Source organism: Andrena cerasifolii, chromosome 6 (genome assembly GCF_050908995.1).
Source record: "Andrena cerasifolii isolate SP2316 chromosome 6, iyAndCera1_principal, whole genome shotgun sequence".
Taxonomy (NCBI): domain Eukaryota; kingdom Metazoa; phylum Arthropoda; class Insecta; order Hymenoptera; family Andrenidae; genus Andrena; species Andrena cerasifolii.
The window spans coordinates 3,874,229-3,902,221 of NC_135123.1; the positions used below are offsets into that span (position 1 = coordinate 3,874,229).

General features: G+C 35.2%; 4 protein-coding genes across 5 annotated transcripts; 2 read left to right on the forward strand and 2 right to left on the reverse strand.

Moving 5' to 3' along the window:
- The first annotated feature begins 358 nt into the window (after window positions 1–358).
- On the forward strand, window positions 359–4,290 carry Med21 (mediator complex subunit 21). Its single transcript, XM_076814169.1, has 3 exons — window positions 359–502; window positions 591–702; window positions 3,731–4,290. Exons 1-3 carry the CDS (start codon window positions 461–463, stop codon window positions 4,114–4,116), a joined length of 540 nt encoding a protein of 179 aa, XP_076670284.1. The 5' UTR covers window positions 359–460; the 3' UTR covers window positions 4,117–4,290.
- On the reverse strand, window positions 4,210–10,704 carry Waw (Translation factor waclaw). The gene is made up of 7 exons (XM_076814071.1): window positions 10,476–10,704; window positions 7,370–8,182; window positions 6,483–6,722; window positions 6,079–6,344; window positions 4,911–5,125; window positions 4,599–4,811; window positions 4,210–4,537 (listed from the first exon to the last, which is right to left on the reverse strand). Exons 1-7 carry the CDS (start codon window positions 10,559–10,561, stop codon window positions 4,412–4,414), a joined length of 1,959 nt encoding a protein of 652 aa, XP_076670186.1. The 5' UTR covers window positions 10,562–10,704; the 3' UTR covers window positions 4,210–4,411.
- Window positions 10,705–10,851: 147 nt separating this feature from the next.
- On the forward strand, window positions 10,852–14,210 carry Mrpl28 (mitochondrial ribosomal protein L28). Its single transcript, XM_076814139.1, has 6 exons — window positions 10,852–11,078; window positions 11,295–11,461; window positions 13,018–13,276; window positions 13,352–13,495; window positions 13,577–13,764; window positions 13,843–14,210. Exons 1-6 carry the CDS (start codon window positions 11,055–11,057, stop codon window positions 13,898–13,900), a joined length of 840 nt encoding a protein of 279 aa, XP_076670254.1. The 5' UTR covers window positions 10,852–11,054; the 3' UTR covers window positions 13,901–14,210.
- Window positions 13,773–27,836, reverse strand: LOC143369723 (putative phosphorylase b kinase regulatory subunit alpha). Of its 2 annotated transcripts, none has more exons than XM_076814020.1 (15): window positions 27,677–27,836; window positions 27,039–27,543; window positions 25,398–25,843; window positions 24,232–24,547; window positions 23,946–24,159; window positions 23,744–23,853; window positions 21,150–21,297; window positions 20,787–20,965; window positions 20,212–20,362; window positions 19,056–19,348; window positions 17,845–18,397; window positions 17,672–17,724; window positions 17,433–17,591; window positions 17,105–17,362; window positions 13,773–14,438 (listed from the first exon to the last, which is right to left on the reverse strand). In XM_076814020.1, the coding sequence occupies exons 1-15, from the start codon at window positions 27,691–27,693 to the stop codon at window positions 14,211–14,213; spliced, it is 3,630 nt and encodes a 1,209-aa protein (XP_076670135.1). In that variant the 5' UTR covers window positions 27,694–27,836; the 3' UTR covers window positions 13,773–14,210. The 2 variants fall into 2 exon arrangements, with proteins under 2 accessions (XP_076670135.1, XP_076670134.1); XM_076814019.1 differs by lacking the exon at window positions 21,150–21,297 and adding an exon at window positions 23,505–23,652.
- Between the last annotated feature and the right edge of the window lie 157 nt (window positions 27,837–27,993).

Consider the following 27,993-nt stretch of genomic DNA (forward strand, 5'->3'; position numbering starts at 1 on the left):
TGTACAAGTGTATACATCACTGCAAGTGATTTTGCACACCATCTTTAGTGTATGCACACCATCTTTAGTGTATGCACACTGTCGATGTGCATATTGCGTGATTGGGCCAGTGAAATTCAAGTGTGTATGGTCTGGGTTAGGTGTAGTGTATCGGTTTGACGGACAATATCAACTCGTAGTACAGAATATGTTTAAAAAACAATTTAAAAGTGAACTGAACTAAATGAAACATAAAACTAAACTAATGAGATGTGTTTCAACGTTTAGAATTTAAATAATTGTGAACGTAATAAACACATAATAAATTTATTTAATGCGAGTTTATCTGTTACGTTACATACTGAAACATTTTGAATATTGTAATAGCATTTAGGGATAGTAATGTTATATAAAAAATAATATTACTGTTTACATCGGAAAAATTAACCGTTCACAATTTTAGAGGTTATATTTTAAGAATATGGCGGATCGTCTAACACAATTACAGGATACTATAAATCAAGTAATATAATTTTTCATTCTTGTATCAAGATCGTATTAAAATGTTTGCATTGACGAGTATGATTACTTACTTACCTATATTATTGTAGCAAGCCGAGCACTTTTGTAACAGTGTAGGTATTCTACAACAATATTCTACACCCAGTAAATTTCCTGGTTTTGATCGTGTTGGAACACCACAGCCACATCAACCGCAAGAAGGTATTTTTTTGTTTCATATCTAGATCATTTAATGTGTGAACATGCCTTTCATGTATAAATTTATTATTTTCCTTTATTAAGGGTTGAATATGTACATGGACCAGGGTTGCCACATCAGGCCTGATCTTTTGCCGGAGATTTCAATTTCGTTGAGGATTGCAGTCGCGGGGGGGTGGGGGAGAAAGGACCAATAAAAAACAAGCATCTAAAATCATTATAATGAGCAAATTCCACTTATGCCCAAATCGCCCCTGCTTTTCATTAAGCTAGATTTCCCTGAAGGCAACGTCAAGAATTTCAAAGTCGATTTTCTCAAAAATGAAGCGTGATATGAAAAAAAGTTACTCTTTCTTTTCGACTTATAAGAAGTAAAGAAGTCGAGAAAAAGGTATAAAATTTTTTGATATTGCGCTTCATTTTCGAGAAAATCGACTTTGAAATTCTTGACGATGCGTCCAGTCGCGTATAAGGAAATCTACCCTAATGAAAATCTCGGGCGATTTGGGCGTAAGTGGAATTCGTCCAATGACTTTTTATAAAGGAGTAATAATAATAATAAAAGTATTATGAATATTTGTTAGAATTTGTTACAGATTTTAGTAGTTTTTAATTTTTGTATGGCATGCTACACCAGTACAGTGCCAGTGCGTGCCTGCCGAATTTGCTAATATTCTCTATTCTCCCGGAGATTTTTATTGTGCCTGCCTGAGGCCGGAGACAACGGTTCAAAACCTGAGACTCCGGCTGAATGCCGAAGATCTGGCAACCCTGACCTGGACGCTGTAAAAATTTCTCTATTTATAACTCTTTGCACTTTTCAAAATCTACATACTATCAGAGCTATGCAAGTTTAAACGAACCAAGTCCTGAACATATCATATCTCTTTGCCTTGTAAGTTGATAGTCAATAGTTCAAATAAGATTTCGATTTCTATTTTGTCCTTTGTACCATACATAGAGTGATTCTAGAAAAATGGTAGAAGATACTGTACAATTTAACGAAGTCTATTCTCCAATGCTTATATTTTTTCAAAAGATCCACTGTGCATCTGTAATCGTTTATATTTATTTTTGTACCATAAATCCATTTTTATCATCATTCTGTATATAAAACTATTAAAAGTATTTCATATCAGAAAATGATTTTATTACAGTATATGTATATGTATAAAGCTCTTACATCAGATCAGAAAACATTAATATAAACCTATCAACTTTTCCATTTTTGTGAATACCATTACAATATGGTTGGTGAATCAAACGAACTAACAAGGGAACATCCCGAACCCGGAAATTCAAAAAATTCTGAAACTTTGTGAATATGTGGGGAATTTCCTCCTGATTACAATGGAATTTTTGTTTAGTACCCAAATTCACTCTAAGGGGGTGTAATTGACCCCTGAAAATCCGGTTATTTTTTATTAAAACTTCATTTGATTTTCTTGTTTCACTTAAACTGTTTAAACAGCAGCACGCATACCACAAAATTTTGGCTATACTTCCGAAAGGGACCGGTGGCCGATCGAGATGAAACTTGGTGGGTATTACGAGAAGTGTGGAAAGACCCCAAATATAAAATTTCAGCTTCAGCAATTAATGCGTTCAAAAGATACAATTTTCAACTTGATAAAAGATACAGATTCCAACTTGTCCCGGGTATTAGTATTGGTTGGGGCTAAAACAGGTGGGGGGCGCGCGCCCGCTCGCGGGCACGTAAAGCATGGTAGCGAACCGATGTGAGTTTAGCGATGCTAAAAATGAGACTGTGGTTACAAATTTCAAAAATAAAAAATGGCAGGACGGGAGGGTTCCCGGGAAGGGGTGCCTGCACCAACGCCCAAAAAAAATCCCCAAAAAATTAACAATAATTTTTTATTAATATTTCGGAATCTAATAAATACCCGAAGCTACAATTTTAGATTTAGGGTCCTCACTCCCTCCCCACCCCTCTCCCCAAACCTCATCTCGATCGGCCACCGGTCCTTTTCGGAATAATATCCAAAATTTTACCCAAAAAACTATGTCTGGCAGTAATAGTTATATTTCTAACATTTTTCTTAATTTTTTTGATAAAATATTCTTACAAAGTATGTACTTTGATACCTGTACTTTTAAATGAACATAAACTTGACACAGGTCAAACCACAAATGACCGTTTTTCATACTGTTTATTTTTAACCCCTTAACTACTGATTTTTCTAACAAGGGGAGGACACCATGAGGTACTGTGGCCCGATGGAAAGAAGACGGTTGAAATGTCTTAGGGGCAAGAGGGGTTCTTCGCTAGCATTGGCTCCCGCCGCCCGTGTCCCGTTTGCTTACTTTGTATTCGTCGACGTTGTCGCGTCGGCCAATAGGGATATACTATTCGGACCTGATATTTGGACCCTAGAGTTTCTCGACCGACTTCTTTCCATCGGGGCACAGTGAACACCGATTTTAATGAGCCTTGACACGATGAATCTATGTCGAAAATAAGTAAATAGGTGTCCGAGCCTTTCTGCCAATGGGCCTTAATAATACAGATATTTACATAGATTAAAAATTATTAAAAATTTCATAGTGGCCGTGGGGCTTTAATGGGTAAAAGTCCCACACTACCCTGGCGCTTGCGGGAGATTCCCTTCTGGAGGCGTTGGGGTGCCTTTTGAAGATGTCTCCACGTTAAAAAAAAAACTTTATAAATTTTTTTTATAATTTTTTTTTTAACTCGGGAAAATTTTCAAAAGGCACCCTGACTCCTTTAGAGGGGAATCCCCCGGGGGCGCCATGGTAGTATGGGATTTTTAGCCATTAAAATCCCACGGCCACTATGAAATTTTTAATAATTTTTAATCCATGTAAATATCTGTATTATTAAGGCCCATTGGCACAAACGCTCGGACACCTATTTACTTATTTTCGACACAGATCCATCGTACCAAGGCTCATCAAAATCGGTGTCTACCTCATGGTGTCCTCCCCTTGTAAGTGTTCCTAATGCTTCGAAACCTGTTGATATTTCTACATACATAATTCCTAATTTTAGATTATGCAGCATTGTTCGCAACTTTAATAGCAAGGTGTGCAAAAGATATCGATACCTTGATAGAAAGTTTGCCAAGTGAAGAATCATCGCAAGAGCTACAAATTGCGAGTCTCAGTCGTCTCGAGCAGGAGAACCAAGAAGCCGGTGAACAATTAGAAGAAGTTGTAAAACAAGGAGAAGCTCTACTGCAAAGGATTCAAGCTGCTTTACAGGATATTGCTCAAAGCCAGCTGGATATGCAAGACCCAGCGTCTACATCTGTAATTAACATCAATCTTAAGACTAATTCAGTTTTCAAACAAGAAAATGTGAATTCTGTGAATACAGTGCCTTCGAATAATGCAAATCAATTATCCGATTCTACCGCAAGTTCCATAAATCAATGATATATTTTTTTAATAATCTAATTGTTCACATAAGTAACAACAGAATAAACTATAAAGTGAAGACACGATTGGTAAAGTATTAAAACATTCTAATAGATCATATAAAATATTTTATATTTTGAAGTAAATGATACAAATTAAATAAATGACCGAAAACGACCGATACATTGAAAACTTACATGCAATCAAAATGTTTTAGTTGATACATTACTGAATTTAAATGAAAATATTTATAATCATGTGAAACTTAAGACGAAGTAACAAATGTTGCATGCCTTTGTACTTAATTGTAGCGCTATCTCTTAAGAACTTTTATGAAAGTATCTCGCGGTAATGAAATCTTTCCAACCAATTTCATCTTTTTTTTCCCTTCTGATTGTTTTCGTAATAGCTTCATTCTCCTAGTGACATCGCCACCGTACTAAAAGTAAGAAAAATTGTAACAGAAATATGCAAATACGATACAGTGAAAGGATTCTTACCAGTTTTGCAGTCACATCTTTTCTATATGCTTTTAAAGTTTCCCGTGCTACAATCTTTCCATTAACTACAGCTTGAATCACTATATCGAACATCTGGCGTGGAATAACGTCTAATAATTTCTCGCATAATCGTTTGCTTACTGCCACAGCTTTACTGAGATGCACAATAGTACTCAGTTCTTCTACTGCGTTGCCGTTTAAATTAATATTTAACTGCAACGTGCAATTTGTAACGTATAAGAAGTATGAATCATATGAAATGTTCCATATATAATTAATATGTCAAAGTAAATAAGCCTAATTCTAAATTACCTTCACTATATTCGAAGGCTCATAATCGTTTTCTTCGTAATCGAAACTGGCATAACCCGAGGTTGTGCTTTTCAACAAATCATGAAAGTCGATGATAATTTCGTTTAGTGGTAATAAAAATTGTAACATTACCCTGTTGTTACCAATATCTTTCGTTGATTGTTCCACTCCCCGCTTTTCAAGACACAAAGCCATTACCGTGCCTATATATTCAGCTAATTATACAATTAAGGATCAATTAGTTTAGCTTGTCCACTACCTGTAGTTATGTCATTTAACACGTTGATCGCCAAGCGTGAATCGGTGGAGTTCCTAACGGGGCCCAAATCCGAACTCGGAGTGCAAACAGCGCGATACGATGCAGTTTAAATGTAGCCAGAGCCACGTAATTGAACGAAGAAGTGGCGACCAACGTGTTAAGGGGGGTCATGCTCAGTCAGGAGGCCGAAAAAAGGGTAGTATTTCGAAATTTATTACTCATAAGCTATAACACATTTCTCAAAAAAATTGTTTTCCTTTTAAGGTTTGCATCTAGTACCGTGCATCGTAATTTTTTTATTAAAAAATATTTATCAATAACTAAGTTATTGTCCATCACTCGAAGGTTCTCTAAAATAAAAGGCTTCTGCGGTGACCACTGCTGCTCGAAGGTCGATCATCTAAAATAAAAAAATTCAAAAGAATTTACTTATTATATTATTTCATCTAGTATTTGAACGAAGGATTGTTCGAAATATTGATTTGGGAAAAAATGGCTGATGTTTAAAGTAAAAGTTTCAATTTTTATCATAAATCGTGCTTGATTTTTGTCAATTAAAATAAAACTAAGCATCGGTTTAAAAAATCCTTCGTTCAAATACTAGATAATATAATATAATAAGTAAATTCTTTTGAATTTTTTATTTTAGATGATCGACTTTCGAGCAGCAGTGGTCACCGCAGAAGCCTTTTTTTTAGAGAACCTTCGAGTGGTGGACAATAACTTAGTTATTGATAAATATTTTTAAATAAAAAAATTACGATGCACGGTACTAGATGCTATCCTTAATAGGAAAAAAGATTTTTTGAGAAATGTGTTATAGCTTTTGAGTAAAAAATTTCCAAAGACCACCCTTTTTTCGGCCTCCTGACTGAGCATGACCCCTGAAGAAGTAATTGTTAAATGTACCTGGTGTTATAACAGTTCCTAATACCATAGGCTCGTAGAATTCTGATACGATTTGAGGAAGAGGAAAATGCGCAGGATTATTGAATGTAATCATATCGGTACCGTGTTTCTTGATATTTTTGCTGCCAATAATTTTTGCTTTGTACGTAACATTAGGCACTGTGACAATAGGTTGTGCACCGTATTCTTGTTCAAGACGCTGCATAAAAACTTCCATATGCAATAAGCCTAAAAACCCGATTCTCCACCCTTGTCCGAGAGCTACGCTGTAGTAGAAGTAAATGCTCGATTAGATAAATTACACGCATATAAAGTGAATATATTCATTACTTAATAGAATCTACGTTGCTGTGTTGATGTTATTATTTAATCTACGAGATGTTAAAAGATATTGCTGTACGTACTTAGAATCCAATGTAACAGAAACACCACTATCGTTTAATGTCAATTTTTCAATGGCAGTACGCATAGTATCAAATTGCGACTGATCAAGTGGATACAGTCCCGAGAATACCATTGGCTTTGGTGACTTAAATCCTATTAGGGGTTCAACAATATGATTTTTTAGGTGCACTGTATCACCAATGAACGCTTCTTTGGAAGATCTCATATTACACGAAATACATCCTATTTCACCTGCAATTCTGAATATAAATTGCCACGGGTAGACATTGTTATGTACACATTATATTATACCTCAGGGTTTCCCAAACTTTTTCTGCAATGGAACACTTCGCAAACCCAGAAATTTTAACGGAACACTTAGCGTTTACTTACAAGGGGGGACACCATGTGGTAGATACCGATTTTGATGAGCCTTGGCACAATGATTTCCCCAAGTTAAAAAGAAAACTTTATAAATTTTTTTTTAACTCGGGGAAATTTTCAAAAGGCACCCTGACTCCTTCAGAGGGGAATCCCCCGAGGGTGCCAGGGTAGTATGGGATTTTTACCCATTAAAATCCCACGGCCAATGAAATTTTTAATAATTTACATGTAAATGTCTCTATTATTAAGGCCTATTGGCTGAAACGCTCGGACAACTATTTACTTATTTTCGACATAGATCCATCATGCCAAGGCTCATCGAAATCGGTGTCTACCACATGGTGTCCTCCCCTTGTTAGTAGATCTTTAAATGTGTTGCAGTGTATAAAACCTTTCCAAATTGTCGCGGAACACATATTCAGGTTCAGCGGAAAATAGTTTGGGAAACCCTGCTGTATCTTATGATAGGATGACTTTGTCAACACTTTTTATAGAATTCTATAAAATAAGGAATAGCACTTACAACTTATTTACAGATTCTTCGTTAGGCTTTAGTAATGCCATCGTTTTAATTTCATAAGATTTTTTAGTATAGATTGAGGTGATAGATTGTCCTACTGATAAAGATCCTTCTTTAACATATATCAACGAAATAGCCCCTCTATATTTATCATACCAACTATCAAATATCAAGGCTCTGAAAGGTCTATCCCTAAATGCATCAGGCGGTGGGATTCTTTCAATGATAGTATCCGGGATCTTATCTACTCCAGTACCTAATTTGGCAGATACTTTTAAAACGTCTGCTTCCTCTATGTCGAATAATGTTTTTAATTGATGGATTACCCTAGCAGGATTGGCATTTTTCAAATCTATTTTATTAATTATTGGTACTATCACCATATTTCGTTTAGTAGCTAAATAAAAGTTAGCCACAGTTTGGGCTTGTACGCCATCATTTGCGTCTATTACTAACAGTACTCCTTGGCACGGTGCTAAGGAACGATGGACCTCAGCCGCAAAGTCTACATGACCAGGTGTATCTATTAAATTCAAAAGATATTTAGTCCCCTTATATGTATAATTCAGGGAAGCAGTTTGGGCTTTAACTGTGATTCCACGGTCCTTTTCAACTTGCAGATTATCTAGTATTTGTTTCCCAGAGTTTGCTTTTATCGCACCAGTTAATTCTAAAAGTCGGTCAGCAAGAGTACTTTTGCCATGATCAACATGTGCTATAATACTGAAGTTACGAATGTTTTTTACTTCTATTTCATGCTCTTTATTAATCTCCGAGTTTGTAGAATAACATTTCTTTAAAAGAAGTGAATATCTCCTGAAATAAAGTATATTATATGTATACATTAAAAGCTGTGGTCACTTTAATATTTGGACCAGGGACTTTAGACCGGTATGATTTTCATACCGGTATTACGTCAACAAAGCTATACCGAAACCGATATCGTACCAAAACAGATGATTACCGAAACCGTTATAGAACCGAAATAGGTGAATACCGAAATCGTTGAAGTACCGAAACCGAAATAAATACCGGTATTTTTCCGGTGTTTCTTTACGTGTCATGGTAGATTAAAGTACTATCTTCATAGCCCTTATTAATTCGAGCTGTAAAAACACCGACATAACGTAATATATTTTCATAAAAATACCAATAGATTCGTAGCTTCATTATAGCGTGGCGGCAGAAAAAAAAATGCAACGTTTCCCATCACTTTCTTCTTTACTTGCGAACACATTATACATGTTATTTTATGATTAGCTTCAGTATTACAGCAATATCAATATCATGTACAATCGGTTTTGCTTAATAATATTTTGAAAACTGTAATGAAATCCGAAAAAATTACCGGTAAATATAGCGGTATTTGCTTATATCGGTATGACGTCATACCGGTATCATCAGTTTCAGTAGAAGTCCCTGATTTGGGACACCACACTATCGCTAAAATTTGTTGCTTCGTATAATGAAAAAGTAATGAAAATACTGGTTTACTTCTGTTATAGAGTGGCGCACTGTTTATTCTAGTGTTGATAGACATGAACAATCTTTTACAATATATACAATTATTATGTAATACAATAATTCAGGTATCATTCAAAGGTGAACGTTTTTGTATATAGTTTTTCTAATTGTTAACATTTTAAAATTACAATTTTAGTATTTGGTTGAAATGCTATTTTATTTAATAAGTCCTTTTAACTCGGCGGGAGGGCGCTACTGTGTAAAATTTACCACAGAGGCACAAGTTGCGAAAATATATTTTTTCTCGCGCAATGTAAACGTCGTGGCGTTCTAGGTACCTTTCGGCGGGGGAATAACCGACCTAGTGTAATAAAAGACCAAAACCTTTCACTAACACTATGTAAACTGATGATTCTAAGTACCTATGTATGTACTTTAAGAAAATTCTGAGTATTATTTTGAAAAAGTAGCTATGAATTATTTTCTTTGCGTTCGTTGATAAGTTCATAGCATCTACTTTTGATATCGACCTCAATTTGATATTGTTACTAAAGAAAGAAGACTAATTTCTGTTTTTTTTTTTCGATTTTATAACCAAGTAAAAATTAAGAAGACTGTTTGAATTTTTGTTACAATTTTTTAAAGAACTTTAATAAAGATTTTGAGATATTTCGTAAATTTTGTTTGCTTCTTAAAACACTGTACTTTAATATAAAAATAAGAAAGTTGAAAGAAATATTCTGAAACTGTGGTTTTTAATTTTGGGTATTTTCGGCGCCGAGTTAAATGTTCGAAAATTAAAAAAGTTAGTTTCCTTTTCTTGCAGTCATATTTATCATTCTGCTTTTGAATGAAATAGATTTTTACAAACACATTGTCCCAACTTCATCACATAGATTTTAATTATACAGCAAATATTACAACACCTAGGACTTTGCTCGGACTCTTTATATTGATAGATTTGAAAAAAACCTTAAATTTTCAACTTTCTAGTACAGCAGACATGTTTATATTTTAACTGTTCTAAAGTTTTACATTCATCTACCTGGTCATCCTATGAGTCTTGTGGGATGAATTAGAACAGTGGTTAGAAGTGATTAGAAAAAATTTATTGATTCAAAGGTACAATTATAAGTACAAGTAAAAAAAGAACGAAGTGATATACTATATCGAATTAGAATATTTGATACAAATTATTCAGAATCTACTTCAATGCCTAAAAAACGTTACTGAAGAAAACAATTATGTAACTAAATATTACTATTGTCTTTTGTTATGAGATTTGTTGCCACCTAATTATTTTACATTATTTTATTTAAAACTTGTAATATAAAACGTAGTTTTCTAATATTATTGCAAATATAATTATATTATTATTACAAAACAATTGATTAAATCTTGGCAAACTAGAATAAATAATTCATCTGTCTCTAACATAAATATTTGAATATTCAAGTACTTTTTATTATACGGAAAGACAAATTTGGGAGTGTGTGGTATGTGTGTGTGTATATATATATATTATATGCGCATTAAAAAGACTAGATGAAAGTATATATTTTTGAAAAAATTACGAATTTGAAAAGTACAATAATATTTTCATGAAAATATTATTTAATATTTAAAAGATATGCGTAACACTGACCTTTCAAATGTTGATGCACATATTTGGAGAAAATTATAATGCCTCTGAGTATATCGTGCATAAGAAGTAACCTTACTTATTTTCATAATGGTCCAACAATGATTATTTATTAGCTCCAATGTAAAGACCTACGTAAACAAAAATACGTATTGATAAATTATATTTTCTTCTTCTCATTGTCGTAAATATTATAATTCTCTAGTTTGTGATTGAATTATAAGTACATACTGCTAAAACGTTTCTAAAGAATATCGAATTAAAATGTCATTAAAAGGTATATATAACTGAAGCTTTGCGGTTTAATATAAAATAATTGTTATAAGTAATATTTGCATATTGCGAATAAGACAATGAGAGTTTGAAAATGAAATCATATTCTTTCGCTTTTCAAGATTTAAGGTTAAGTATCATACACGAATGGTTGCTTCAGTTACTCGGAAACAATCGATAGCAGTGTTATCTTTACATTACTCCGAAAGATTGTCCCCGAGTACTTTAATGTTTTAAATTTAATGTGTAGAAACATAGAAAGAAGTGTTTTACATAAGCTTTATTAACAGTTTGGAAACTCCCGGAAATATGTCTGTGAAGCAATTTGGGCAGGTAAAATCTTACTTTGCACTTGAAGGCAATTATTACAAAGGTTAACCTAAAATGAATAACGTAAACATATATGAACGTACATTTTAATAACACATTTAATAAGTAATAGAGTTTAGAATGAAATTAGTTATAAAGATTTTCTGATATTACTGATATATGTATGTTACTTTCATACGTGTTAGGGAATAAGAGAATTTACGAAAATGAAAATTTCAGCGATTGTACTATATACCGAAAATAACACGTTGGTCAAGAGGAATTGGCGCCGAATTGCCAGAAGAGTATAAAAAATTCTGGAGAGAATGGAAATTACAAGAGCCAACTGCTGTTCATTACATAAAACAGGATGGGAACTATGTAAGAGACGAAGAAACAGAAGTTGTGTAGGTTGCGAATAGTTATTGATTTTAAAATGTTTCCATTCAAAAGGGTCTAGCAGGGTAAGCATGGGCAAAAGGCCCCCATGCCAATTCTTGGAGTTGTTATTTTTTAAACAATGCCCCTTGCCTGAAACACCACTATGTAAAGTTTTAGATGGCTAACCCCCCCCCCCCCCCCCGCCCCACCCGTTTAAGGGTAATACAGGGGTAAATGCCCCTAACATTATTTTTTGTTTTGGTTACTAGTTAAGATATTTTAATTTTAAAAAACGAAGACATAGCTATGTACCAACTGTACTTCATATATTTTTCTCTAAATTTTAAATCAAATATTAAGGGTAGAAAAAAATAATTAATTTTTTGGGGGTGGTTTTTGGAAACAACCCTTTGAGTGTCCACCTCCAAAAAAATCAAGAATAATGCTCTGTTATAGAGCTATTATATAAAAAAACTTGAAGATGCTCGAGATGGTGGAACATATAGTTAAATAATTTAAAGAAGATCATTATATTATAAATATGTGACGAGAAAGAGTATTTGTCGCAAGCCTGAGTATTACGTGTCATTTAAATTGGGAATGTAGGAAACGATTGCGGTTCGTTTGGGAGATCGAAGTGTGAAGGTAGCTGCGGAGCAACGCGCATGCGCTAAATTCGAATATTTCCCAGATATTAATATTTGTATATCACACTATAATTCTCTTATTTCAGAATATGTAAACCATTTGTCTCGAAGATTAGAAATATACTGTACGAAATATACGCGAGAATTATATTCACTTTAATATTCAAGGTAAAGCTGCATATAAATATTAATATCTGCGAAATATTCGTATTTAGCGCATGCGTGTTGTTAAGCAGCTACCTTCACCTTCACATTTCGATTTCCAAAACGAACTGCAATCGTTTCTTCCATTCACATTTAAATGACACGTACTCAGGCTGGCGACAAATATTCTTTGTCGTCACATATTTGTAATATAATGATCATCTTTAAATTATTTTACCCAGTAGCGCCAAATATTCTTTGTCGTCACATATTTGTAATATAATGATCATCTTTAAATTAGTTTACCCAGTAGCGCCTCCCGCCGAGTTAAAAATTAAAATATCTTAACTAGTAACCGAGAAAAAAAAAATAATAACGTTAAGGGTGTTTACCCCCGTATTACCCTTCAACGGGTTAGGGGTAGCGATCTAAAACTTTACATAATGGTGTTTCAAGCAAGGAGCATTCTTTAAAAAATAACAACTCCAAGAATCAGCATGGGGTAGTTTGCTCATGCTTACTCTACTAGACCCTTTATATATAATACTAACATTAACAATTATATGACTCACAAGGGAAGATCCCGAACAGTATAGCCAATATTTCATTCTCTTCTCTTAACATTCATGGACTAGAAATTAATATAAATCATTTTGAACACCTTTCATACGAGTATGTATTCTTAGGTGTATGAATTATATTAAAATTTGTAAAGGATGAAGTTCTTACTTCTCTATTATTTATCTAAAATTGTATTTAATTTCACGTTAAATTGGTATTTATTTATATAGACGGCCGGTTCAAAATATACCATTACCATTGAAATATCCCAAAGAACTTCACCAAGGCATATGGGGTGGTGAAGCCGTGGTACAAGGTTTCCAGAAGAAACATCGTCGAAGTCGTAGATGTCCTCATTTTTGGTTTCCTGCGCTTAAGAAGTCTGTAGTTTATAGCGAAGTTTTAGATACGTATATGAGCGTTGTTATTACCAATAGGACTATTACCTTAATTCACGAACACTACGGTTTTGATCATTATTTATTAAAGGTACATACACTGATTATCAAATATTCTTACATATTATCTGTTGATAATTTGAAACTGAAATTTTTAATTACTTAGACTCCCGCCTGTGATTTGAGGTCTGAGCTTGCGTTAAAGATAAAGCGTCAAATACTTATGGCGCTGGCTGACAAAACTTTGTATCCAAGTGATCCTACTAAAATGGAGAAAATTTATAACAAATATAAGGAGTATTTGACAGCGGTAAAACATCAGTTTTCGAACTATAGAAAATTAATATATACAGAAACAGATGTTAAATAATTATTATACATTTATCGTTAGTACACAAAAGAGGAAATCGAGTGGTATGGTCTAACGTATAAGGAGGCTTGTAAAAAATGGATAAAGCAGAAGGAAGAATCGACTGAAGTGGAACCTTTGAAAATTAAATATAGATCCGAGTTAATTGCAAAACTTAAAGAGAATAAAATCGGCGAAGCGGAAGGTGTGGATGTCTCGCCACCAGAGGGGTAAGTAAATATTAAATAACGTTTTATTTAAAACTGCACAAGTCTGTGATCGAATAAAATGAAACATTGCTTTTGCAGACATTCATCTTGGATATCAAAGCTCAATCCTTTTGCCAAGAGTTCAAAAACTGAATAAAAACATATAGTTGCGTATTATACATATTGAAAGTGAGTAAAATAAATTGCGTACAGAACAATTTTCTTTTTTCCCCTTAGATTTAACACGTTACAAAGACTGATGCTTTAGTATAGAATATTAAAGTCTTCAATTCGTTTGTCAAATTATATCCGAGTGTTAATACGTGGTTTCAAATACAACATCGATTTCTTTAAATTTGTGCTGCTTATGCTGCACAGAAAACCTAAATGACTGTTAACGGCGTACACGATTATAACAACATTCATAAATATGATTAACTGAAAGGCATTTGTCTGCAAAGAATAAACTATGATATTGAACACTCTAAATCACCATCCTTTGGTAAGCAATTTAACGATGAAGCTATAGCCCTTGTAATATATGTCATTGTTCCGAAGCTACCGCTTGGAGCACTATCATAAAAATGTTGGCAAACATATGCTGCTCCGCCGCAAAGAAGATTTCCCATTGCAGTTGTTTCGCGGTGTTCTTTTGGTTTGGCACAGCATAAGGTAGCATCGCCATCAATTTTCATCTAGTTAGTTGAAATACATTTAATAGTCATGTTTCGTAAATGTTACATTCGGGGATTGAAAGCTGATATAATATTGATTCCAGCACACGAAACAATTCCAAAGAACTGCTACGTCGAATAACAGTTGCAAAGAATTGACATTATCTAGCATAACGATTATGATTACGGGTTCAATGTTCTGTATCGATTCCCCTATCAGTTTTCAGCAACAGTGTGTCTAATAGTTTACTTTCCACTTCACCGCAACGGTTCGCATAAGAAACCATCTATAGAGTGTGAGTCACGTAAACTATTGCAAGCCAGTACCTCTTACAAAATCAGACATGAAGAAATTGTTGATTAGATGTTGTATAGTGGTCAGGGGTACATTGTTTGTGACGATGTTTGTTTTCTTTATGTGAAGTAATTTTTTGGTAACGAAAGTTGATTTTTTTTTTAAATTTGAACACTATGTTTTGTCCTCTATAGTCATGTTAGGGGCATGCAACAACGAATACAATTATGTACCGTTGTGTGACCTGTGTGGTGAAAGCTGAAATACACTCTTTTATCTAGCATTACGTAAAGCAGGGCTGTTTTCAGCGCCTAGCGGCGAACAACCGGCCGTGCGTCGAGCTGTCCGGTTGCTAAGGGTAGAATCAGGGAGGAGAACTGCAGTAGTGTAGGCGCGCGTTCGCAGCGGCTTTTTGTCGTTTTCGTGAAGAATGCGAGTGGCTGATTTCAAGTCATTTAGATTCGCACTTACACTACTACAGTTCTCCTCACTGATTCTATCCTTAGCAACTGGACAGCTCGATGCACGGCCGGTTGCTCGCAGCTAGGCGCTGAAAACAGCACCCTGTGCAGCCCTGATGTAAAGTGGCAGATGTTATCAAGTATAATTAAAGATCTTAAATGATCGTATAAGAAATGTGTATAAAATCATGAAAAAAGGACGCTTCATTTTAGTATGTAAAGAATTATCATTTGAGAAATGAATTAAGAATCATGAATTTGTGTTTATATTAACTCGTTTCATTCTACGATGCCTGTGCATACGCAGTATGCGGTCGGTCATCTTGACATTTAAGGGGGAATCCTATTTTTTGGGTTGAAATCATAGCAAAATTTGGGATTTTTCTTTTAAGAAACTAGCAATACGATTCATGTGAAATTTGGACCATGTTTTTATGCATCTTTGAAGAAGTCGCAGTTTCTTTTTTATTATTAATTTTTACTAATAAACATAGGAGTTATACAATGATCGACCATCATGCAGCGCAAAATTCGTTCCCTGCTTTTTGACTTCTTTTAGCATGTGAAATATTTATATTCTGATTTGTCCCATTACTTTAGAACACCCTCATATAACAATTTGTAACAAAGTAACAATTATATCTTTATGTTGGAGTTTTAAGGATTAACAATTTTAATCTGTATGGAATCGATATCAGAATCGTAACTAAGTAGACCGATATGTATGAGAACCTCTATTTCCCACAATGATTACAATATTATTTTGATTCTTCGTAATTTTATCAGAAAAAATCTTTATATACCAGCTTTCAACAGTCATTTCTGTACGTGCACATTCAGACTAGTTGTAATGCTTGGGTCACATGAGCATTCGCACGAACCCAACAAGCTAAATAGTTGAGTGGGCAAGGGCAGTGTTTCCCAACCTTTTTTGAGTCGCTATTCCTTTTTATAATATTCAACTAACCTGCGACCTCCCCCTTCCCCTCCCCCTCCCCATATAAGGTAAGGTAAATATTTCCTTCCTTTCATTTATGAAAAGTCTGTGTTACATCATTAATAAAATATGACAATGTAACCATACTAATATAAATGGCGACCCCCCCCCCCCGAAAACACTTCACGACCCACAGGTTGGGAATCACTGCATTATGGGTCTCTGCTCGTGCATTGTGGCTTGTATTTAATGGACTACTGAATTTAAACGTGGTTAGAAAAGCTTAGAAATGAGAGCGCCCGGAAGGTGCAATTACATCAGAAATTATTGACAAAGTCCACAATAAGGCTTTAGGAGATCGTCGCTTAAAGATCGTTACAATTGTGGATGTTGTAAATACAATCTCGGATGAATGCATATTTCACACCTTGACTAAAGAAGTAGGTATGTGGACAGAGGCTGCAAAAGTGGGTGAAGCGTTTCCTAATATTAAGGGGGTCAGTCCACTGTGAAGTCGTGAAAAATTGTCAAATATATCAATTTTTGAAATGCCAAAGGATTATGGTTGATAGATTATTATCCAAAAAGCTCAACGATAACAGGAAAATATTATGATAATTTTTCGAATTGAAAAAAAAAACATTTTTCGAAAGACATGGTTCAGTAAAGTAGAAAATCGTACCCCCTTAATCAAAGGAGATTATATTGAAAAATAAACATTTTTCCATTCCGTTCCAAAAACTTTTCAAATAACCCATGTAGTACACTGCATTTTGATGACTCGTTCCAGTTCATCACATGTGTTCAGCGGAGATATCAGTTCCTCCACCGTGCACATGTGATCGGTCGAAACGATTCGTTGGAACGCAGTGTACAATAATACTTGCTTTAGATATAGCAATGAGCACGAGCACGGTGAGACACGCAGTACAAGTAATCTGAACGTACTCTAATAATTTTACTATGCAGTCACATTAGGTAATAATGTATATACCTGATCATCCAAAAAGATTGCATTAGCCTTGTGAACTAATTGTTCTACAGCAATAAGTCCACCCAGGGAAGCCACGACATTATATTCAGTTACGAGCGTTAATACCATTAAAGCTTCAACCACTAATTGACGATATTCCGGTTGTGGTATGGTATTCAAAACAGTTTCTACTGCTAATGCAAATTTTAGTTCTCCAGGTGTCATTTCCTGGGTAAGATTCTGAGGTAGGACTCTACCCTCGATTGCCAAGCCTTGGCACTATCAGAAATAAAGATTTTAATCGAATGAAAAATTTTATGTAGGTATGAGGAAAAAAGTTTACACTTACCCGTTCAAGTACTTGCCAAACTCGGGGATAAAAATCTCGTGGCACTCTATTTAATGCCCCATCCAACCTTCGTCGTCGTAACCACTGACCTTGTCGGTCGGGCTCTGATTCGCTACCATCCGTTTGGTCAGGACTTAAGAAACCTCCGATTTGTGATTTCTAAAATGTGATATTAAATTTATGATAAAATGAGAAGTAAAAGAAAATGATAGTAATTTTGTTATTAATAAGTACATTACCTTACTGACTCTACTGGATTTGCAACTGATAACAGAGAAATTACCACGGCCAACTGAAAGTACAAATAAATTATTCCGAAATCAAGGTATTCGAACTTACATTATATCAGGTATCTAATGTTTGAATTGTACTTAATTCAATAATTTAATCCGTAAAAAAACGATGCACATACCACTACTAATGGCAAACTCTTTCCCACTCATGATGTGGTGTAAAAGATTCTTCATCTCAAACGGTGATAAATTAAGTAAATGTTCAGATGCTTCTTCCCCAGTACATATTAAAGTCCTTGATAATTCAGTAGCCATTACTTGAATAATTAAACCTACTCTAAGTCTGAGCATTTCGTGGAATAATTGGGGTTCTGTTCTAATGAACATTGCTAAGTAAACGAGTAATTCTTGTGTTAACATAGCGGTTGATTCGTCGTCTCCGTACGCTTGATGAATTAACGCTCGTAATTCATTTTCTGGCAATGGTGCGACAATAGTGTGCTCGTTGGTTGGTGGCATTCCAACTGTAACTTGTTTTTGGCGAACTAATAAATCGGTGACTGCTTTAGCTAAATCTTCGACTCGTTTCCCTAACATGCCAGCAGTGTGTCGTACAATTCCCCACATTTTTTGTTGGCAAGCTTTCTCATAAAGGTCTTTTAATAAATCTTTGATTAGAACTGGCTGACCTTCTAACATGCCGGTATTAAAATATAGGCCTTGCGAATCAACCTAAGCATTTAAGTTGATTATTGTTTTAAATATAATAAATAATATATTGCATACGATGTGTTTCCAAAAATATGTAATGATTTAAATTAGTAACGAATAATTTTAGGACTTCGTTTATGCATTATACGAGAATATCACAAATTCTTACTGTGAATAACAATTGCATTTTGAATTTACAATTGGCATGGACTCCAAGACAAATAAAGTTGTGATGCATTCTAGTTACACTGTCCAACAGCCATTTTAGTCTGTAAGATTCAATAGCCGTCTCTTATAGATTTGTGTGTGCTGAAAACGAATCCGCAAACCGTTTCTTGCCATCAACCTCAGTTTTTGAGAAATTCGATTTTGAAAAAAAAAACTGCAAATTTTCAAATTGGACTACTCAAATTATTCTATAAACCCTCCCGAATACAGCGATATAAGTTATTGGTGTATTATGAACATTTAAATATGTTTAAACAACGATCAAAAGGAAAAGTACACCCGAAGTGCACTCATTTTTCGTTGCAGATCATTTTCAGCGCACAAAAAGCTATAAGAAACGGCTATTGAATGTTACAGAACAGAAAAAAAGTTTAATTTTGTTGGACAGTGTTATGCAACTGCAAAAGTATTCGATATATGTTAATGTTACTGTGTAATGCTTATAACTCACAAGATATTGTAAAATATCTCCTTGCTCTTCTAAACTCTCAGTTTCTCGAAGCATAGATAACAATTCCTCGACTTCGGTATCTGCATATTGTGTTTCTCCTATGGCTCTATGTCTAGGTACTTTCGGACAATTTGTCCAGGATGGTATATCATCTGTAGGAGATGGCGTTCGATCAGCCGGAGCTGACTGCGCTGGACTAGAAGTTACCGTTGTATCAGTGACTTCAATGAATGGACTTGTAGGTAAAACTGTTGAAGGTCTTCGATCCTCTCCCGTCATACCAAGAATTTCAGCTACGAATGATGATAATTATTTTTTCATTTTTTCCCAGAAATTATTTTGCACACCCTTAAATTACTTGGTTTTTAAATCTATTTACAAATTACCGTACTTACAGAATTTTGCTTTAAACGCTTACAAATATTTTGTGAAAATATATATATTGTTAAATGTACATGTCAATTTTCTCTTTTATATATTTATTCGTCGTAGGGTTACCATACGTCCCGGTTTTCAATCCTTGCCCCGGGTGTCCCGGTTGGTTTACAAATACGTCCCTGTTTTCTGATTTCTTGATTTTTCACGGAATTTTACGAAGAAATTAAGAATAATGAAACATTTCTGAAGAAAGTTTCATGTACAGAAAAATATGACTTGGCTCCCAAATTATTCTGTCCCCTTTTTCTTACCTGCCTCGATTTGCTGGTAAAAACATATGGTAACCCTAATTAGTCGTATACTAAGTAAGCATATAACCAGTCAGCAAACTGTCTGCAGTATGCCAGCAGATTGGCCGCGGATTCGTGCGGGATATGGCAACATTGGCGACAGAACCGGTACGATTAAGCAATGGTTTTGCGGATGCGGTGACAGCGGATTGGCGGCAGAAACCGAACAGATCCTACTATCTACCTGCCGTTGGATTGTCAGCGGTATCTGTTGGGTTTCTTCTGTTAGACTGTTAACATCGCCGAATATAACAAATCCTGTATCAAATCTGTAGCCTTTCTGTCAACAAACATTTATAGCATGCGTTGGGCAAAATCTGCTCGAACAGACTTGGCTGACTAGGTATCATACATAACATAGCGTCCAATCAAAGTATTAGGAACTAAAACAGTTTATAACATTATGACGTAAAATAAGTATAACTCACGTTCTACAGCAATTGACCTCGTTTTCTTTATGGCACCTTTTACGGACATTCTACGCCTCAGATTCTTGCCAGTTCGTATTACTGGTCTATTGAGAAGACCGGTGCGATGGGGGAATGCGCCCATTAGATGTTCTTCTAAATATTGCTGAACCTTATCAAATATAACATAAGATATAGCATAATCATTTGGCAACAGAAATTGTATTTAGGGGTCGTCCTTAAATTACGTAAGGCTTTTGGGGGGGGGGAGGGGGTCGCGAATTTCTTCTGTTTTCTTATATGGGGGGGGGGGTCAGGTAGTATCTTACGTAATATTTTTTAATCTAATTTTCAATAAATACAAATTCTATCATTAATGTTCCAGAAAAATAGTTTTAGTTTAAATTTCCCGAAACCGAGTTAAATGAATTATATAAACCTTTAAAAGAACTTTAATAACTGAAAAAATTAAATGTAAAAAATATTACGTAAGAAGGGGGTTGCAATATGAAATCTTGCGAATTCTTATACTGGGGGAGGGAGGCGGTAAGAAATCGCCAAAATTACCCTTACGCAATTCAAGGACGGCCCCTTACCTGGGGGTTTAGCTTGTCTGGTCTACCATCCTCGGAACTCCCCAAGAAACTTAAATTTGTGATGCAGGAAGTACTTAAGAAATCATTCAAATTTCCCAAAGAGACCCGTGTACCATTGATATAACCGCTTTTTAATTTCTTCATAGTAGTTATCATTGCCAGTGGTATTTTCCCCTGATCTGCAATAACAATTACGTATGTACAAAATGAAGAATTAATTCGGCATTTGTATAGGAACAAGGAAAGCAATGAGTTCTATGATGCTTGTAGGGTGTATTGATTTTCGAGAGATTCATTTAATCTTCAGCATGCTGAAATTAAATTTTCATTCCTAACGATGATTTCAAGATGCCTATGGCATACCTAGATGATTATGAGTAGCGACAAGTGTTACGGTTGGCCTGCCGAGCATTTGCTTCCAGTTGATGGTGAGGAAGGCCAAGTTGGTGGTAAAAGTGTTGGCAAGGAGGGCTGCATCGTTTGTCGTGTAGTACTCCTCCGCATCAAAGTTCTAAGACATGCAACAAACGCGCACACCACCACACACATAAGTTCTTTCCTTATGATGCTATATTATATTCTCAAGAGAAAATGGATTCTCCGCAAATTTTTTTTTTTAATGTTCAATTGCTATGTTTCAGTTGAGATTCAGTTTTAAGCGATTTTGCTCATGATGAATAGGATGATATTAACTTTCAAATATCTCACAATGAGAAACAATAACCAATAAAACACTAATATTATCTAATTAAACTACGTTAAGACCTTCCATAGCCACTAACAAAGGATGATCACAACTTGGACGAGCACACTTTGGTTGAAACGGACCTTAAAATATACTGGTGGATGAGTTTAAACAAATCTTGGAATATTAGCCATTAACACTAGAACTACCAAACCAGTCAAAATGAATGGTATTAAATTTGTTAATAAATTTATCATTTTTAAGTATGAAAAAAGTGTATTTCTAACAAGAAAAGATACCGAACCCGGAAATTCATCAAATTCTGAGACTTTGTGAATATGTAGGGGATTTCCTCCTGATTACAACGCAATTTTTCTTTGCTGCCCAAATTCACACTAAGGGGGTGAAATTGATATTCCTTATATTCCGGCTGTTTTCCGATTTTGTGTTATAACTCGTGAACTGTAAAATATTTTTTTCTACCAAATTTTTTTCTATCTGTAAGAGATAGAAAAAAAAGTTGCAAGACAAGTTACTTCTTTTAATTAGGACTATCTCTTACAGATTGCAAGTTACAAAATAAAGTCGGAAAATAGCCGAATTTTCGGGAGTTAATTTCACCCCTTATTGTGAATTTGGGCAGCAAACAAAAATTGCATTGTAATCAGGAGTAAATCCCCTACACATTCACAATGTTTTTGAGATGTTTTTGAATCTTCGGGTTCGTGATCTTCGCTTGTAAGTAGTATTAATATGTAGAATATTATGTATATATTTTTTAACAATATAAAAATTACAAAAATTCGAATAAAAGTTTATTTTTCTTGTATAATGTATTTTATAAATAATTGGTTGTTTTAACTCAACTGGTAGAAATAGGTACACATTAATTGTAGGTAGTTCTAGTGTTAATTGTTGAACATTGTTATAAAAAGATAGTTTAAAACAATAACATATTACAGTCGTCGGATTGACTTCATTGTTTCCTATAAGCGGGATTTTTGCACGAAAAATCAGTATCTTAACTTTAAATAACCGCCATTTTGTTTCAAACTAATATTTCGGAAATTCCCTCCGTTAATCAGAAGATACATTAATATGCTAACGAATTTTTTTTTGTTTTTTGATTTTAGATAATCTGGTTCCGAATGGCCAGTGCTCACCGCAAAACCAAATTTTAAAAAATGCTTCTTGGATGTCGGTTGTTACTTTATTATAAACGTAAATATTTTTCCACGAAAAAATTACCAAATGTTCTTTAAACGTTGCTCTTTTAAACGCATAAAGTTTTGTAAAAATATATGCTTCCGCTTCTTCAAAAAAAATTTACAAATATTCGCCTCTTTTCGGCCGCCTGACTAGGTACAACCCCTTAAGGAGATACATACTGTGTCCGGATGGAAAGAAGTCGGTCGAGAAGCTCTAGGGTCCGAATATCAGGTCTGAATAGTATATCCCTATTGGCCGGCGCGACAACGTCGACGAATACAAAGTAAGCAAACCCCTCTAGCCCCTGTGACATTTCAACCGACTTCTTTCCATCCGGGCACAGTACGTGACAACAAGATTCAATTTTTTCATTAACCTATAGAGCTTAAAACAATGTCGTATGAGTGTCGACCAGGGTCCACAAGAACCTAAGTCAATGCGACGACTTCGGAATATCAGTGTTCAAAGCTACTTTTTATAATAATGATTAATTATTAGTAGTTAATATTTTCAGATTTATTTGTACTCGTGGACTTCTTACTTTAAGTTTGGATTCATCCAAATAGCAACCATTTTTGTAAGCAAAATTGATAACAAAAACAAATGCACGCATGCAGGCAGACATGTTAGCTTTTCTTTGGATGGTGTACATAACTTTGACAAAAAAATAAAAACGGGTATTCCAAAAAACATCTATATTTAAAAACCATATATTTCATCTCTGTTACTTTAAAGGCAATAATTTTAAAATGCTAATCTTATAACTTATTATGTGTTCAAGAAGAACTAATGAGTTATGGTTTTTAAACATTGAATTACTATACCTAGATGAATGTTCTTGAGGGGCATGACCACAAGAGGACGGCCTAACATGTTCTGCCAGCTAGACTTCAAGAAATTAATTTCGCCTTTGAATATGTCAATCATGAGCTCATAGTCCGATGCGATGTAGAAGCGGGTCATGTCTGTCAACTAACATTTGATGCGAGAACAAGAAGGAATCATCAGAAAAGAAACAAAAGTATAGAAGAGCAGATAACTTGATGTTTCTGAGAATACCTACCTGTGGAGTGAATGCAAATATTCTATCATTCAGGGAATATAATTTACTGGTGCTTAAAATTCCTACATCTCTAGATTTACGTCCGGACAAACCTAATTTTTTGTTTCGACCTACAATTAATTTTAATGTAAATTCGCCAGAAAAAAAAACGATGTAAAATAACTGAATAACACAATATAAGGATTTGATCATTCAAGCACACCTAAATAAGTGTATAAATGGCTGAGAACTTTTGCTGGTTGTACTTCTATTGGAGAAACTTCTGCGATTGTTTGCACATGAATATCATGTTGAGCTATTTTCTCTCTAATTTCCGCATCTTCCGCTAATATAACAACTTGCACTACGACATCTGGTTTTTTCTCGCTACATAAACGTCTGTTCAAGGGATCTAATTCTCCCACAGCAAGAAAACCCTATTTTAAAAAACAATGTCAATAATTTTAATCACTGTGCATTTTGTATTTTTCCTATACTTTTATACTCACTTCTTGCAGTAACTTTCCTAATATGTAAAGAGACTGAGCCCACATAAATGGACATCTACCTAATGCAATCCGTTTTTGACTACCTGGCTCAGCATACTCTGCTGACACATTTGCAGGTTCCACAGAATACAATTCAGGCACTAACCTTATCCCATCATCTGCTTTAATCATTATTCCTTCTAATTGCTTTGTATATTCCGCCACTGCTTCTTTATTGCCTTGGAAACAATAGTCCACAATTAAATAACAGAAGAACAAGGGCCATTCGCATTCTATATTTTCAAACATTCGTAATTCCCATGGCTCATAATAAAGTCTGTCATAAACATAATAAATTTGTTAATGAACATTCATATTATATTTGAAAATAGCTCTTATATTATTTCGGGCTGAACTTCCGAAAGGGACTGGTGGCCGATCGAGATGAAACTTGGTGGGTATTACGAGGGATGTGGAAAGACCCGAAATATAAAATCTTAGTTTCGGCAATTAATGCGTTCAAAAGATACAGGGGTAATTGTGCATAGAAGGGTACACCTTACCGATTTTTTTTATTCACTTTCCCACGGTCCCCCCTCTTAACAATATTTCTGTTGACTTATACCGACATAACGCATTCCACTTTCCAACTTATCCCGGGTATTATAGTCTGATTTTCGAGAGTTGAGACCTGAGGCGGGTCCCTCGAACGGAGCGTGCTTAAGGAGGAACCAATGATACGCTACGCCGCACGCAATCCGTAACGTACCATTGGTTCCTCCTTAACCACACTCCGTCCGAGGGACCCGCCTCAGGTCTCAACTCTCGAAAATCAGACTATAGTATTGGTTGGGGCTAGATCAATGGGGGGGGGCGCGTGCCCGCTTGCGGGCACGTGAAGCGTGGTAGTGAACCGATGTGAGTTTGGCGTTGCTAAAAATGAGACTGTGGTTACAAAATTTCAAAAATAAAAGTGGGAGACGGGATGACTCCCGGGTAGAGGGGCCTGCACCAACGTCTAAAAAAATCCCCCCCCAAAAAAAATTAACAATAATTTTTTATTAATATTTCGAAAACTAATAAGTACCCGAAGCTACAATTTTAGATTTAGAGTCCACACCCCCGCCCAAACCTCATCTCCATCGGCCACCGGTCCCTTTAGGAATAATATCCTTATTTTGTTTCACCTATTGGGATCTTCCTTTGGTGTTTTATATCCGTCTCTTAAGAATCTTTTACATCCGTAAGAACCTTGCAACTTTTTTGTAATAGCATCTCTTGTTAACTGAATTACATTTGGTTCGTCAACAGCAAATGCTGGAAAACTTATAACAGATAATAAGCCACTGTCTAATTCTTTTGAGTTCGATTCACGTGGCAACATGGACTGCAAAACTGCCTGGCACTTTTGTGCTTCATCTGCTAATACATGAATTACGGAAGTAGGTCCACCTCTTGCACCGAACAAATCTAATTCATTCATCGCCTCCATTGCAGCTTTAGCCATTCCAATACTGCTTGCATTTAATTCTGGTAAACCATGATTCGTTTTGTCACCTCTTTCCCAAATTCCATAGTCGGGAGTACAATAGGCAGACTCAATGTAAAATACCAAGTTTTGAATAAACGCGACCTGAAGTTGGAGTACATAAATTTTTAGTTATTACAATGAAAGGTAATTATTTAGAAGTTTTCCATCCTCACCGATTTCAATGATTTTTGGATATGTTGCCGGGGACACGATTCTGAACAACTTTTTCCTATACATGTTACCGCCGCTCGACCTTCGTTTCCGAGATATTCGCGAAAAACTTCTGTTGACTTATTCCGACGCAACGCATTCCACTTTCCAACTTGTCCCGGGTATTAGTATTGGTTGGGGCTAGTTTAACGCGGGGGGCGCGCGCCCGCCCGCGGGCGCGTAAAGCATGGTAGCGAACCGATATGAGTCGGGGTGTTGACGGGCATCCGCAAGTTTCTGGTTGAAATCTCTAAACTCACATCAGTTCGCTATCATACTTTACGCGCCCCCCGCACTAATCTAGCCCCAACCAATACTAATACCCGAGACGAGTTGGAAAGTGGAATGCGTTGCGTCGGAATAAATCAACAGAAGTATTTCGCAAATATCTCGAAAACGAAGGTCGTGCGGCGGTAACATGTATAGGAAAAAGTTGTTCAGAATCTTGATCTTGATAACATATCCAAAAATCATTGAAATCGGCGAGGATGGAAAACTTCGAAATAATTACCCAATGAAAATTATACTTTATATAACATTCAAGATGTCCTATGTAAATGTCACCACAAAATTTCATTTGTAAAAAATTGCTTTACACAGAAGTGACTACATATTTCTCATAAAAAGGCACAGGGAGTTTATCTCCAATTTTCGCGCGAGGTTATAGGGCGATAGTAAAATGTTAGGTATAAATAAATACTCGATTATTTTAGAGATACAAGTAATCGAAGTTATGTATTTTGTGACATATAATGTCCACATAAGATTTTTCATCAAAGTGTCTCGGGAATATGAAGTACAAGGACACAGATGGTGAACTTGAGATCTACAGATCAAATCCCCGTTAACTGAACTTTTTTTTCGATTTGTTTCAATTACAATAATGATATGCATGATGCTAAATGATTTCAAGAATAACCATAAGAGTTTATAAAAAAGAATAAACTATAAATGTATTTTTTTTACCAAAGCCAATCAGATCAGCCGCGGATATAATGGGTTCATAAAACAATTTTTTTCAAAGTCAAACAAGTTTGAAATTTGATGGTCATATTTACGTGAAACATCCCAAACGATGTATATTCACCTCATCTAAATTAAAAACTATTTGTAACCCAGATGCTGTCATTTGTGCTAGAACCAACAAATAAAGAGAAATAGCATCTATTTGAAGATGGCCCCATTCTGTATCAGCCACAACAGATTGTCCATTGACAGAACTGTATTTGGCGTGCAGAGCATCAAGTGGATTCTGACTGGATTTGAATCTTTCAACCTTTTCTTTTTGTTGCATCATTGCCATTAGCAGTCCTCTCATTAATTTCACGCAACTTTGCTCGAGTTCGTATGTCTTTGCCCTATCCTCATCCGCATCAGCTATTTTCTTATATGCCATCGAAAGACCCCACACAGCAAGAATGCAATAGACATTGTCACGAACCCATGCGTGGTTATTTTCTGGACTGGCAGGGAAAAGACCTGTGACTGCATGTTGATGCTTCATTATAATTTTGTGGACAATTCGTTGGTAATAATCGAGGCGGACACCAGAATTACTGCGACTCCGCATTTTGGGAACGTTACAGTCAAATCTGAAAATGTTTTCAGCTCCGTGTTATAAAAAACTACTACATTTTATATCTCTGTAATATATTCGTTATATCTATGTATTATCAGGAGGTTAAGTTCGAACTATTATTTTTTTTAAAATACTTTCGCAATTACCTTTCAAAGTTCTTCATAAATATTAATAATTGTTTCGATGTAAAGGAACTGTCAAATGAAAAATATAAAAATTCGAAGCACGCACATTTTAAATATTTGTAAAGGTCAGAAACATACACACATTCGTATCCTTTATATACAATGTGAAACGAATGTCAAACACAAGACCTCTACATTATCCCAAAGGAACTACTCGTCTCGAAAAGAAACCGCGTTTTCTGTCTTGGAAACAACTCCGTCGGTATCCCTGCTATCAGGGTGTTTATAGGGTACGTGTCCCGATTACGGTGCTTTGACGCCGACTTGCTCACTAAGGA

Excerpts from the sequence above, each read along its gene's own strand:
- Med21 (XM_076814169.1), top strand. The coding sequence starts at position 461 with ATGGCGGATCGTCTAACACAATTACAGGATACTATAAATCAA. Across the intron at positions 503-590 it reads TACAGGATACTATAAATCAA|CAAGCCGAGCACTTTTGTAA; the intron begins GTAATATAATTT and ends ATATTATTGTAG. Across the intron at positions 703-3,730 it reads GCCACATCAACCGCAAGAAG|ATTATGCAGCATTGTTCGCA; the intron begins GTATTTTTTTGT and ends TCCTAATTTTAG.
- Mrpl28 (XM_076814139.1), top strand. The coding sequence starts at position 11,055 with ATGTCTGTGAAGCAATTTGGGCAG. Across the intron at positions 11,079-11,294 it reads CTGTGAAGCAATTTGGGCAG|CGATTGTACTATATACCGAA; the intron begins GTAAAATCTTAC and ends TGAAAATTTCAG. Across the intron at positions 13,496-13,576 it reads ATAAGGAGTATTTGACAGCG|TACACAAAAGAGGAAATCGA; the intron begins GTAAAACATCAG and ends ATTTATCGTTAG.
- Waw (XM_076814071.1), bottom strand. The coding sequence starts at position 10,561 with ATGAAAATAAGTAAGGTTACTTCTTATGCACGATATACTCAGAGGCAT. Across the intron at positions 8,183-10,475 it reads TGTGCATCAACATTTGAAAG|GAGATATTCACTTCTTTTAA; the intron begins GTCAGTGTTACG and ends ACTTTATTTCAG. Across the intron at positions 5,126-6,078 it reads AGGAACTGTTATAACACCAG|CTGAATATATAGGCACGGTA; the intron begins GTACATTTAACA and ends TTGTATAATTAG.
- LOC143369723 (XM_076814020.1), bottom strand. Across the intron at positions 25,844-27,038 it reads TAGTTTTTAATTTAGATGAG|GTCGCGTTTATTCAAAACTT; the intron begins GTGAATATACAT and ends CTCCAACTTCAG. Across the intron at positions 17,725-17,844 it reads AGAGTTTGCCATTAGTAGTG|TTGGCCGTGGTAATTTCTCT; the intron begins GTATGTGCATCG and ends TTGTACTTTCAG.